General features: G+C 41.1%; 1 protein-coding gene across 8 annotated transcripts in view; it reads right to left on the reverse strand.

Annotated features, from left to right (window-relative positions):
* The window catches only part of P4HTM (prolyl 4-hydroxylase, transmembrane), a 41318-nt gene that overhangs the window by 10876 nt on the left and 16854 nt on the right, over positions 1-13588 (reverse strand). For all 8 annotated transcript variants that reach the window (XM_053296861.1, XM_053296857.1, XM_053296859.1 and 5 more), the window contains 3 exons: positions 10066-10253; positions 9047-9146; positions 4613-4775 (listed from right to left, as the gene is read on the reverse strand). In XM_053296861.1, the coding sequence (XP_053152836.1) occupies positions 4613-4775; positions 9047-9146; positions 10066-10253 (451 nt within the window). The remainder of the gene's footprint in view (positions 1-4612; positions 4776-9046; positions 9147-10065; positions 10254-13588) is intronic.

Genomic DNA, 13588 nt, shown 5'->3' on the forward strand with positions numbered 1-13588 from the left:
ATGGCCGCCGGACCGGTTCGGACACACGCCTATTAAATTCTCTACTATTGATTTTATGGTTACTCGTGACCTAATTTTGAAGATAGAAGAGCTTAGGGTTATAGCTAGACCTGAAAGTGACCATTACCCACTTACTCTGATTTGTAAATTTACAGACCACAGTCATGGAACTTCTAGCTCTTTATCTTCAAGTTCTTCTGCTTGCTCTGGGCTGATTAGAGTAAAATGGAACAGACAGTCTCAGCAAGCTGTTTGTGGATGGCCTAATTCTAAGGCCAGAATAGAGATACGTGCTAGAATCTTGCATGATCAAGGTGCTCCTTCGATTCTCCCTTCCTATGATGTGCTTGTACAATGCTTGAAAACATTTTTGACTAGAACATGTCATGTCTATCCTTCTCGCAGATCTAGACACCCCCCAAAATGGTTGGATTGTATAGTAGCAAAAAGGGATTTGGTCTCTTTTTCTGTTCAGTTTAAAAATAACCGAACCCTGCTATTGAAATTGGAACTAGCTAAGAAAAAGAAAGCCTATAAGGTGCTCTTGAGGAGCAAGAAAAAAGCCTCTATGCAGGAAAATTGGCTATTGCTTCTTAATACAGGCAAGAATAAGGATTCAGTGGGTTTTGGGAGGCTAGTTTCTGCCTCTACCAATTCTCCCAGTGACAACAGGTTCTTTAATCTGAGCGGAAATTTGGGAGTCTCACTTTGCGTGTCTATATACTAATCAGAGTGCACATTTCTGCTTGGATCTACCTTTAGGAGATTTGCCTCAGTGGCCTGCTGTATCTCCTCAAGAGATCAAGCAACTGATTTCCCAACTTAAAGGCGGGAAAGCCCCAGGAAATCAATTTATTCCTTCTGATCTTCTGAAGGATCACGTTGACTGGTGGGCTCCTATGCTGGCTGCTTTATTTACTTACATCGATCAGACGGCCCACATCCCAAAGGACTGGGGTATGGCTATTGTCCCGATAGGGAAAAGAGAAGATCCATCCAATTACATACCAATAAGCCTCTTAAATATAATAAGCAAATTATATGTGAAACATCTAGGCATAAAATTATGCTCCTGGCTGGATCAGGAAGGCTTATTAGAAGATGAGCAAGCCGGCTTTAGACAGGGCAGATCAGTTATAAATCATTGTTTAATCCTGCAACATCTTATTGAAAAGTATATCTCCTTGGGTAAACAATCACTTTTTGCTGTATTTGTTGACTTTCGTTCAGCCTTTGATTCTATTTCTAGAAATTTATTGTGGGCAAAATTGGCTAATACAGCAATTGATAAGCGGCTTTTATTGTTACTTTATAAATTACATGAGAACTCTTCTATCTGTGTTCGTTTGAACTCTACTGGTCACTTATCTAAAGCAATTCCAACTACAAAAGGTGTGAGACAAGGGTGCATACTCGCACCTTTTCTGTTTAATTTTTATGTAAATGATTTAATTAAACATTTACAGGAATTGGATACTTTTGCCCCTATATTAGCAAACAGAAGGCTGCCACTATTGATGTATGCTGACGATGCAGTGATTATTTCCCAAACTAGCTCAGGTCTTACGAGAGCTCTGGGGGCTTTGGTAACATATTGTCAGGAGGAACATCTGGTCATCAATTATTCCAAAATGAAAATAGTTTGCTTTAACAATAAAGCTAAGAGTTTGAGATGGACTGTTGGGGGACATCAAGTTGAACAAGTAAAGCAAATCAAATATCTTGGTGTGATATTTCAGTATAACAACAGGCAACGCGCTCATGCTAGAATGGTTTCTGATTTAGCTCAACAAAGCGTGGTAGCTATTCTGAGATTTCACCACGCGCAGGGTGGAGGATATATTCCTGCCGCCATTAATTTGTTCCTTGCTAAAACTTTACAGCAACTTTTGAATGGAATTCAGTTGGGCCCCTTTGATAGTTTTACGCCCCTAGAGCGAGTTCAGTCGAGCTTTCTAAGAGCACTTTTTGGTACACCTAGACGCACCCCTAATGTGGCGCTACGACAGGAGGCTGGGTTGTGGAGGACTGAGACTGGGGCATGGTTGCAGATTATTTTCTACTGGCTGAAGCTCCACCTCCAGACAGTGGGACTTGTGCCTAGGTTTCTTTTGACTGCACCCTGGCCTATTTGGCTGGTAACGATTATGGATAAACTTTCCCGTATTGGCTTATATCCTGAATTTTTATTAGAAACTGACCTAGTGAATGCCAAAAAATTAGTTCGTCAACGTTTAAATGACATGGAGCTCCAGAATGAGTTGGCCTGTCTGCCGGCATTTTACAGTCAGTTTAAGGCCAGGTTGGGTTTTCCCCCAGCTTCATATTTGTCCACCATAACTGTCAGAAAGTTCCGCTGGGCTTTTTCAAGAGCACACTTTAATGCCTTTCCTTCAGCTATACTAACGGGGAGATTTCAACATCTACCCCTGGAGGCTCGCTTGTGCCCTTGTGGTTTGGGTGAACCTGAATCAATGGCTCATATTTTACTATGCTGTAGATTCTATAGTAATATTAGATGTCATTTGATTCTGCCGCTTCTTTCTAGGTTTCAACATCAATCCGACGACTTGCTGGTGAAATTTTTACTTGAAGATAATGTACACTGCATCTCTCATGTTGTAGCACAGTTTTGTTACATCGTAATTAGAATTCATAGTTCATTGATTGATGCTAACGTTAATGATTAAGTTAATGTTGAATGCTGGAATAATGTTTATTGTTTGTGTTGTTGTTTTGTTTTGGCCATTGGCTGTAAATAAAGTATCTCTCTATTTTCAAAGCTTCTCCCTCTATGAAGACAGTCAATTTTGATTTATTTTTTAGCTTTTCTATATCATTTTTCAAAGCAGAACTGAGGATTCTATAAGCAAATTCCCCAGTAATACTGGCCGTGATCACATGCATGTTGAATTGGCAAAGAAGCATCCTTGTGTTCTCTCACATGCTGCTCTTTTTGGATGCAGAAAACTTTGCCTAACAGGCAAAAGGAGCACAGAGACTGGTGTTCTGAAGGAGGAGCAAAGCAGCCTTTCCCACTGAACACACAAGGAGAGGGGAGTCGACACATTTAGGCTGCCATCCTAAATATACTGACAAGACAGTAAATATGCTCAGGATTGCTCTATCAGTCCTGAAAGGAGAGGATCCCTCTAGCCTAATTGATCAGAGATTTATGTATCTAACACATTTTAATACCACTCAGCATCATCCAAAGATACCAGGGCAGTATACAAAACAAAACAAAACACATTACAATACCAGTACAATCAATGATTTAAAAAACCAACAATAAAGGCACAACAGCAAAACAAAACAGCTGCAATTAAAACATCAAGAGATGGAGCTGCATCTAATAGAACTAGCAGCAATCAAAGGAGCTAAAACCGTCATGGTTAAAAACCACAATGAGACAAGAAAAGGTCTGGGGGGACAGGAAATCTGGTGGGGCATCTAAAAGAAAAAGGTGAAGATTCCAGGTGAGGATCCCTAGGGAGGAAGTTATACACATGGACCATCATCGATGAAATGCCTCTCTCTCTGGCAGCCCTCTACTTCAGTTCCAAAGGCAAAGGCACCAAAAGGAGGTTATCAACAGATGAATGCAGTATGTGGGCAGACTGATATGGAAGCATTCCTTTTTTGTGCAGCCCCCAAATGGAACATGGCAGAAGTTGTGGGGAGCGTCACTGGGGAGGGCAGGGCAGGCAGGCAGAAGTTGCTGCTACAAAGAGAAGCAGATGCCTTCAAGTTCTGTTTGGTCTTTTTTGTTTGTTTTTAAAAATGTTGAGTGTCCATTACTGGGTTATTCAGTGCCAGTTCAACTGCCTAATGTCTGTTCATTCCTTTGACCATTTATAAAGTGGCAAATGGAAGGGAGAGAAAGTGAACTGACAAGTTAAAGAGATTCACCATGGCCATATGAACACCAGTAGGAACATAAGCACAGCCCTGCTGGATCAGGCCCGAGGCCTATCTAGTCCAGTATCTTGTTTCACACAGTGGCTCACCAGATGACTCTGAGAAGCCCACAGCCAAGAGGTGAGGGCATGCCCTGCTGTTGTTCCCGTGCAACTGGTATTTAAAGGCATCTTGCCTTTGAGGCTGGAGGAGTCTAATAGTCTGAGGCTGCCAGACTAGTAGCCATTGAAAGACCTGTCCTCCATGTTTTTGTCTAAGCCCCTTTTAAAGCCATCCAAGCTAGTGGTCATCACCACATCCCATGGCAAAGAATTCCACAGATAAGTTATGCACTTTCCTCCACTTAAGATGAGTCCTTGGTTGCCTCCTGACATGGGTTTATAGGCAGTAAATAAGGCACAAAACAGTCAAAATGTAAAGTTTTTAAAAGCTTAATTCTCCTTTTTTTAAAAACAACAACTGAGCATCACTCTGTACTTATCAGTAATTACATCCTTTCAATATTCTCTAAAGAGCAATGTGCAAATTTATTTAATATTGATCAATTCATAATTTAACACACGTTTAAAGCTGTTGAGAGCCAATAACAGATTAGGAGGGGACTACTGTTGCTTGCAGCCATATTGAATACTGCTCAGAGTCCTTTCACTTTGGTTGTGTGTTTGTGGGTCATTCAGGAGAGGATTTTTACCTTTGCCTTATGGAGCGCATGATCCGATGTGCCCCCTCGCCTTGATACAGCCACGTGTGCTGACTGTTCCGCACTAAATCACTCTTGTTCACTTCTTTGCTTTTCATATACCTGAAGAAATCCTGAATGTTCAGCTGCTTAAACTCCTCCAAAGTCAGCACACCTAGTGAAAGGAGTAAAAGCACAGGTTGTTGGTTGGTGCATGTTAGACATGTATGCCAACTCCAAAACCTGCCACATATGTGGCACTTTTTGAAACTGTAGCTGCTGTCCTATAGATGTAGGGAGAAGGCAACGGGGGAAGTATGAAAGAACCAACATGGGGGGAAAAACTAAAGCCAAGATCGTGGGGGTGGTGGGTGGGACTCGGTGAAAGTTCATTTTGTTGCTGTTATCACAGGCTGGCCTTGCCTCACAAGCCCCATATGAGACTAGGATATGCCAAAGTTTGCCATTGGTGCTTCAAATGTAAAGCATCCATCAGTACCTGAAATAGTAAGCAGGCAAGTCTTATTTGTTTATTGATTACATTTTTATACTGCTCCATCCAACAGCTCTGGGTGGTTCACAACAAGTAAAAAACAAAACAAACACCATTTAAAACAAATGCTTAGAACAATGTAAAAACAAATTTAAAACAAGTCAGAACCATTTAAAACCAATTAAAAATATTAAGGAACAATTTTAAAAACTTGGAAGGCCAAGCCAGACAAGTTTTTAGGGCTCTTTTGAAGGCCAACAATGAGCCCAAACTATGGATGTCTGCTGGGAGTGCATTCCACAGGCCAGGATATAGAGAAAGCCTGGTTCCAAGTTGCTAACAGTCAAACTGGTTTTAACTGGAGACAGACCTCACCAGATGACCTCAATGTGCAATGAGGATCACACAGAAAGTGGTGCTCTCTAAGGTAACCGGACCTAAGCCATTCAGGGCTTTCTTTAAAAGTGATAACCAGCACTTTGTATTTTGCCCGGAAACATATTGGCAGCCAATGCAACTGTTTGAGGACAGGTATCATATAGTCTCTCTAAGATACCCCAGAGACCAATCTGTCTGCCGTATTTTGAACTAACTGAGTTTCCAAACTATATATAAAGGTAGCCCCATGTAGAGCATATTGCAATAGTCAAGCCTGGAAATTACAAGCTGATGCACCAGTGTTTTGAGATTGTTTTCTTCAAGAAATGGATGCAGCGGTCAAATCAGCCGAAACTGATGGATAATGATGAATCAGAAATGTTGCTACTCTCAGGGGGTACATGTATTTTTTAAAAATAGGAGCACCATTGTAGGAAACATTCAGATGCTTTGCCTGTGCACCTGCAGAAGAACATGCCTCAGACTGGGTACTGGAAGCACAGTAGATATCATGGGCAAAAAGGAAAACGATTTAGCAAAAAAAAAAAGCAAGCTTTGTTTTAGAAAGCAGAAAGCAAACTGCAGAGGCACAACAGCCTGGGTTCACAGTTAATTGTAAAGCAAAGAGGGAGGGTGCAAACTCTGAGGAGAGGTCAATTAAGGACAGCCCTGAATGTCATTTATTTCCAGTGACTGCACACATTTTCCATTCCACTATTCTTTTATCAGCTTCAGCTTTCCAAGATCCATCACCACATCCAGGTTATGACCCTAGGCTCTCTTGCTAAACAAAGGATGATCCTTCCTGACTTATGCAAACTGAACTATTAAAACAGGGTCAAGACAAATAATAATACAATGATAATTAGAAGTAAAATATGTACACGTTCATTATTTTAAAAACCAACAAAACCATTTGTGTGTGAATACTGACAGTTTGTAAGAGGTATAGGCAACATCATTTATCTTTTGCACATGCTAAGAACTGACCAAGAATGCAAATACATAAAAATATAGTTCCTTCCTAAAACTGTCCCTTCTATGGATGTACTGGTCTAGTTTCAAGATTTGTAGAATTATAAACAAACTGCAAGTCCTACAGCATTACAAACATTCATTCTTGTAAGTCTCCATGCTGTATTTTGTTACCAGTGTAGAAGACCCTGTGGAGTCAAACAAAACGCATCTGGCAAGAATTGTACTAGTGTTCTTTGTCAAACTTCATTGTGTGTAACAAGTCTTATTGCATGCAAAATTGCACTGTTTTGATCATTTTAACTGTTAATTGTTTTATGATGTTTTATAGTCTCTGTTTTTAATTGTTAATTGATTTTAATTGTTTTGTTTTAATATAAACCGCCCTGAGCCATTTTTGGAAGGGTGGTATAGAAATCAATCAATCAAATATAGGAGAAATGATATATACCTCTTGAATTGACAGCATTCACATATAAATGGCTTTGTTGTTTTCATAATAAATATGTCTATGTCTTATTCCTGACTATTACTGGATTAGTGTTTGTCCTGACCTTGTTTTCATAGTCCCTCAGTTTTCTTGCTGCACACTGCTAACAATGGAAGGAGCTGCACTCGGGAAGTGAGGCCACTCCGACACACCAAACAGGGCCTTGAGACCTTAATTGAAGTGTTTTATTCAGTGATGCTTACAGTGCTGGAAGAGCCACAAACAGTGCATCTAGTCTCTGCCAAAGACGTCACAAGCTATGGGGGCACTAGGGTAAGGGCTTACACACCGGATTTGGAGCTCAGCTCCCCATTCACCAGTGTGTGTTTCCCACTCCAAAGCCACCTCTCTAGGGCTATGCAGATCATCAGGCAAGCTGGCAGTGAGTGTGTGCAGTTTGCCCGTTTATTTAATCTGATTAGGAAATGGAGAGGCGTTCAACTGAAGGCATTTAATTAGACAGGAGAGATCGCAGTGAACATCCGGGCAAGCAGGAGGTCTGGAGAGGCCAGTGGGTTGCTTGAAACCTCTTGGAACCCCTGTAGTTTATAGCATAAAACTGAAAGGAGTGGAGGAAAAGCTTACTGAGAAAACTGCCTGTGTATCCAACTGCCTATCAGATAATAGCACGTAGCAGGCTGGGAAAGGAACCTCTCTCAGAAAGTAAGCCCTGGGATGGCTCACAATTCAGGCACTAACATTAATATAACACACAGGCACTTCACAGGTTTAGAACCCTACAAGAGTCTAGACCAGGAGAGAGGGAGAGAGAAAGGAGTGAAGATCAGAGCTCCAGGCAATCCTTTACCACTGAAGCTGAACAAATACATGCTTTAAGCCTTTGGGCACAAAACACAAACATACAATATACAGAGTCACTGAGCATATTGTATGCTGCTCAGTATGCCGCACGGAATGCCTCTCATCCCAAAGGAGCTCAGTCTTTAGCAAACCAGTTCATGAAGCCCTACCAAAAGTGAAATAAAGTTGTGCGGCAGTGGGAGATGTAGCAGGGTCTTCTTGGTTGCAGTCCCAATGCTATGAAATTTACCTTCCCACAGAATCTTAAGCTCTTCTCCGCATATTATTAGAATGCAATGAAAATTTTCCCTTTTTCTGAAAGCATTTGGAGAGTTGCTTAGATTAGAGAAGTGCACTGCTTTTTATTTATTTATTCAGGCCAATAACTTTTCTATTCTAGAATGCTGGTAATTTAAGGAGTGTTGTATTCTCCAGTATTTTAAATTTCTTATGTTTCCCCAAGTCATTTGTCCATAAAAGTGGTATATAAACAACTTCCTGCCCAGCCTTTTCCACTATGCAGCTTCCATATACCCTATACCTATAGAATCATGGCCATGGATACACAGTGATGATTTAAATAAACTCTTCCCAATATACTATTTATTTTTACACGTGTTTCCTACTCTTCCTCCAAGGACGCCAAAGTGGGTCACATGGTTATGTTTATTCCCACAACAACCCTGTGAGGTAGGCCAGGCTGAGAGAGAAGTGACTGGCCTCAAGTCACCCAGTGAGTTTCATGGCCAAATGGGGATTTGAACATGGGTCTCTCTCTAGTCTAACATACTTATAACTTTTCAAGATTTCCTTTAATGCTTCCTTTAAAGCATTGCCAGGGAGAGACTAGAAGATTCTCCATCTGGACAGACTGGACCCCAGCCTGAACACTCAAATGTACTTTTAAAAAGATATAAAATGAATCCAAGTATGTCAAGCAGCAGATATGGAAATACCGCTTCTGGTTGCTGTGCCTATATTTTGAATAGATTTGCTAGTACACAACATGTTTTGGCTTCTCTCTCTCTCCCTCTCTCTCCACACTCTCCTGCTTATTTAAGACTTCAGACTATCTGGGGCCATCTGTGGTCCAAAATATATTGGGCTTTTTGAGCCAATTTGTCTGTTTTCTCTTTCTTCCTTTAACTCTGAATAAACTTGTTTTTGCACCTTTCATGGATGTTCTCATGTTGTGTTTATTTTGGGATCTTCGCTCTTGATGGATTACAAAAGGCTTAAACTGATTCAGGGGGTGGGGAGTAAGTAACAATGCACAATACACTAGAAGGCAACATTAACTCTGTCTCACCATTGTCATCTGGGTCTGCTTTCATAGCAGTGTACATCTCTCGAAGAGTCTCAGTAGTCATCCATCTGCCACCAGTTGCTACATGGTTTTGTGTCAGCACCTGGAATTATAAATCTGTCTTGGCAATCAAGTATAATATTAAGTGAGCTCAGCATCTGTCCATTAACACGTTCTGTATGTGAGAAATTTGAAATACGATTTCAAAAAAAAGCAAGCAGTTTGCCAATGATCACACAGGAAAGCAGTCCACATCCAGATCTCGATTCCCAATATTATGCTGTCATTACTGAGCGGCAGTACCTTTCAAAACAAAGGTTGCATTTGTTCCAAGAAAATGAAGAGTTCCGACATACATGTACATTTCTTAATGATTGCAATATCAAACAATGAATTGCATGTGTGAGCAGCACAGCCATAAATAAAACACCATAGACAGAATGCTTATAAAATCTCAGACGATGGAAGTAGTTCTCATGCTTACCTGTGAGTCATCAAATGAGACAGAGTGATCTACATGCATGTGTGATTCAGCAATGTGCATGAATCTTCTAGGCCAGATTGCATATGGAGGCAGAACTTATTGCATTGCTCTATGCAAGATCCAATACAATATCTGATTCTTTATATCATTATTCTTAATAATAAATCCAGTCTTAGTGAAACAGAGGCAGTTTGTTTCAACAAGCATTGCCAACCCAACTGTCCTAAAAATTAAGCGGCAATATTAATTTTCCTCTTCTCACTTCTAGAACACCTGCAGCTGTAGGCCATTTTTGGTTACATCTGTACTTTGAGGTTCAGCAAAAATCACAACAGCCAGAGTTTATCTGACAGAAGAAGTTTCCCCTCCATTCTATGGATTTGTTCTCACAAGCATTGCCCATCAGAAAGCACATAAGATTGTGTCAGGATTATTAGGCATTGTTAGACTAAAAGGATTTATGTTCTCACACCAAAAGACACTCAGTGTTCACATAGTATATTTTCTCTAGGGTATCAAACCATCTCCTCCTGAATACCTCATTAAGCTGCAGCTGTCCATCATGATTGCGGTCTAGAAGGTTGAAAATATCCATCTGGCCAATATCTAGCATTTCCATGATTTCGGCACTGTTTTCAGCTCTAGCCTGGCTTTTCTCAAGCCCTTTGAGCTTAGCCAAGTGGATAATAAATTTACATTCATCCTCACTCAGGAAGTCTGGAATTTCTACAAAGAAAGAAAAGGAAGAGAAAAGTGAACTTTCTTTGATGAATATCAAGAACATAAGAAGCTTCACAACATGTGTGTAGGAAACATACTCTTTCCTTCAGAGACATCCCACCTACCACTATATGCAAACATCTCTTGGTCATAGTAGCACAGCTCTCTCTCTCTATCCATTCAGTTGTGTCAGACTCTCGGTCCCTCTATGGATCACTGCACTCCATGCCATCCTATCTCGGACAGCTTCCTTTAAGTCTGCCATGGTCATTCCAGTGTCATTTTTTAGCATAGCAAGCTAAACACAATTCAGCAGAGAAGTACTTCACAGGCTAAGATAGGCCAAATCTGCCAATGTGCAAGGAAGCTGACAGGCCCTAATGGTCAACTAGGAGTGGGAAGGTGGATGCCTCTCATTAAAGGGACCAGTTCTCTTACCTACTTCCTAGATTCTCTATTATCATCATTCACAGTTTATTTCAAGGCTAACAGAGGACCAAACTAGATGTGACAGGAAAGCCACATGTATTTTATGCATTTGTTTGTCCCATTCACATATAAACAGCAAAGGGAGGGGGGAAGAACACAGGTAGCTATGTTCCTTATATGTACCTTATACTAAGTCAGAGCATTATACAAATCTATCTAGCTCAGTACTGTTCACTCTGACTGCCAGCAACTGCTCTCTAGGGTTTCAAAAAGAGGTCATTTCCACCTGAGGATGCCAGGGATTGAAACTGTGACCTTGGAGAAAAATAACAAACTATTTTGTGTGCAACACACAAACAACATCCTATTTAACCTGAGAAAAAAGTATTTTTAAAGGATAAAAATAGGAAAATAAAAAAAGCTGGAAAGCTAGTGCTAGATTATTGAATCTCTTATTTTGAACTGGTCACCAGGATTGTACTTTGCCAAATAATTACACCATTCCTTCAGTACTGTACCACACATAGGTGTCCATTCACAGTACCCACATCTCAGCCTAGTACTGTGTACTTCTGGTGTGGGGGTCCTCCTTTACAGGAAGCGGCCCCAAAGGATAGCACAATGGGCAGTGTGCTTGGGGAATGCTGGGAGAGTTAGTAGTTTCAAGTGCTTGGACAATTTTCTAAGGGCTTCTCTTAAAATCTTAAGCAAGAAGATTCTGAACTATTATTAAAATTTGGCCCGTTTTAATGGCCAAATGCTTTATAGCCTTTACCTTGTTAATCCTTGAAACAATCACATAAGGCACATCTTTATTATTCCCATATTACAGATGAGAAACTGGGGCTCAGAGATAGCAACTTCCCCAAGCCCTTGACTGACATGGAATCTGAGATCACATCTAAATTCAGCACTTTATATCACACTGACCATATCTGAAGAATCACACACACACAGAGGTAAGCTTGTTCTATAGTTTGATTAAGTTTTAACTGGGTACAGAGGTGGGGCCCTTCTAGACAGAGGTTTATTCCATCATGAACACTCTTTGTTATAGGTGATTTTGTGGGGCATCCAGATGATGTTCTTCACATCCTTTGAGAAATGTGCTCTATTATCATTGAACGTCCTTTCCTTCCATTTGCATTATGAGGAAAGGTACAGACAACGCATAGTGCAACTTGTCTGGGTCTGAGGAGGAGTGGCATTCTGCAGATGTGGGCACGCATCAGAGGGTTGGCTCCTAAGGGCACGCCCCCCCCCCACTTGAGAGCACTCTTGTATCCTTTCCTCTGCAGTTCCTTTTCCTTTTAATCAAGACTAGTATTATTGCTATTACAATCTTCCACGACCCCATTTTTATTTTTAAGTATAAGACCCCACTCCCATTCATGTTTACTTAGATGCTAAGCCTCACTGCTGCTAATGGGACTGCCTCCCGAGAAGAGGGGAGGAGAGAGAACGCCCTCAGTTTTTTTGGAAATAATTAGAAATCTGCACTTATATAGTCAGAGGGTTTATTTTAAAAGGGGGGGGGGAATTGTTCTCATCCTGATTAACCCAGCTGTAACAATCTAAAATTCGGGGTGCTGAAAGTTACTTTGAGGATTAGAGTTTCCTAATACTCTGAACACAATCATGTAATGTTAAATATTTCTTCAACTACTGATGATAAAAGAAACAAGTCTCATGTAATACTATGAGACTTTGTTAACACTCATACTATGTTACCTAACAACATCATAACTGTCATATATTTAAACATGAAGATTCTTAACCACAGACCTCAACCATCCCTGCCGCATGTCAATCAACTCTGACATTCAACACAGGGGTGGGGCAATCTTTAGCAATTCAACTGTGGTTGAGCTATAATTCCCATGATCCCCAGCCACAATAAATTGTGGATCATGCTCTTTGCAGAGTGGTTCCTCACACTTTGAGTCTCCCTTTCAGATGCAACCAGGGCGGACCCTGCTTAGCTAAGGGGACAAGTCATGCTTGCTGCCACAAGACCAGCTCTCTTCCTCTGGTTGAGGATGAAGGGAGTTGTAGTTCAACAACAAGTGCAGTGCCAAGCGTTGCCTACCCTAAATGGCAAAAAGGCAAGCTTCAACTCTTAAAGGTGTGTTGTAGCCACCTATCACAGACTCTGTGCCCTCCTCGCAGGCTGCAACACTTAACTGGTCCACCTCCATCTCCTCTGTTTCCCTATTATTTCCCCCCTCCCTCCATAAACATGTTAATTTAAAACAAACAATAACAGTATTTGTGCTATATCGCTTATTCCCTCACCCTAATAATAGAAAGAGCACAAGAATGACAATTTAATACTCCTTTTTTTAAAAAAGGAGAAAATGGTGGTCTCAACAGCATAATCGATGCACATGTAAAGAAAGGAAAGATCGTGCCGTCAAGTTAGTGTCAACTCCTGGCAACCACAGAGCCATGTGGTTTTCTTGGTAGAATACAGGAGTGGTTTACCATTGCCTTCCTCCTGCGCAGTAAGAGAAGATGCCTTTGCTGTTGTCACTGAAGTGAGCATCCACCTTCAGCACCTGCCTATATTGCTGCTGCCCAATATACGTGACTACAAATATATATTTACTAGGCACATTCTGGGAAGCACACCGGCGGGGATTCAAACTAACAGCCTCTTGCTCCCTAGGCAAGCTGCTTCCCCACTGCGTCACCGCAGCTGAAGCATACACATGTAAGTAAAGTAAAGTGTGCCGTCGAGTTGGTGTTGACTCCTGGCGACCACAGAGCCCTGTGATTGTCTTTAGTAGGCTACAGGAAGAGTTTACCATTGCCTCCTCCCGCGCAGTAAGAGAGCACACCTTTCAGCATCTTCCTATATCGCTGCTGCCTGATAAAGGTGTTTCCCATAGTCTGGGAAACATACAAGCACA

The sequence above is a fragment of the Hemicordylus capensis genome, chromosome 2 (assembly GCF_027244095.1).
Source record: "Hemicordylus capensis ecotype Gifberg chromosome 2, rHemCap1.1.pri, whole genome shotgun sequence".
NCBI lineage: Eukaryota > Metazoa > Chordata > Lepidosauria > Squamata > Cordylidae > Hemicordylus > Hemicordylus capensis.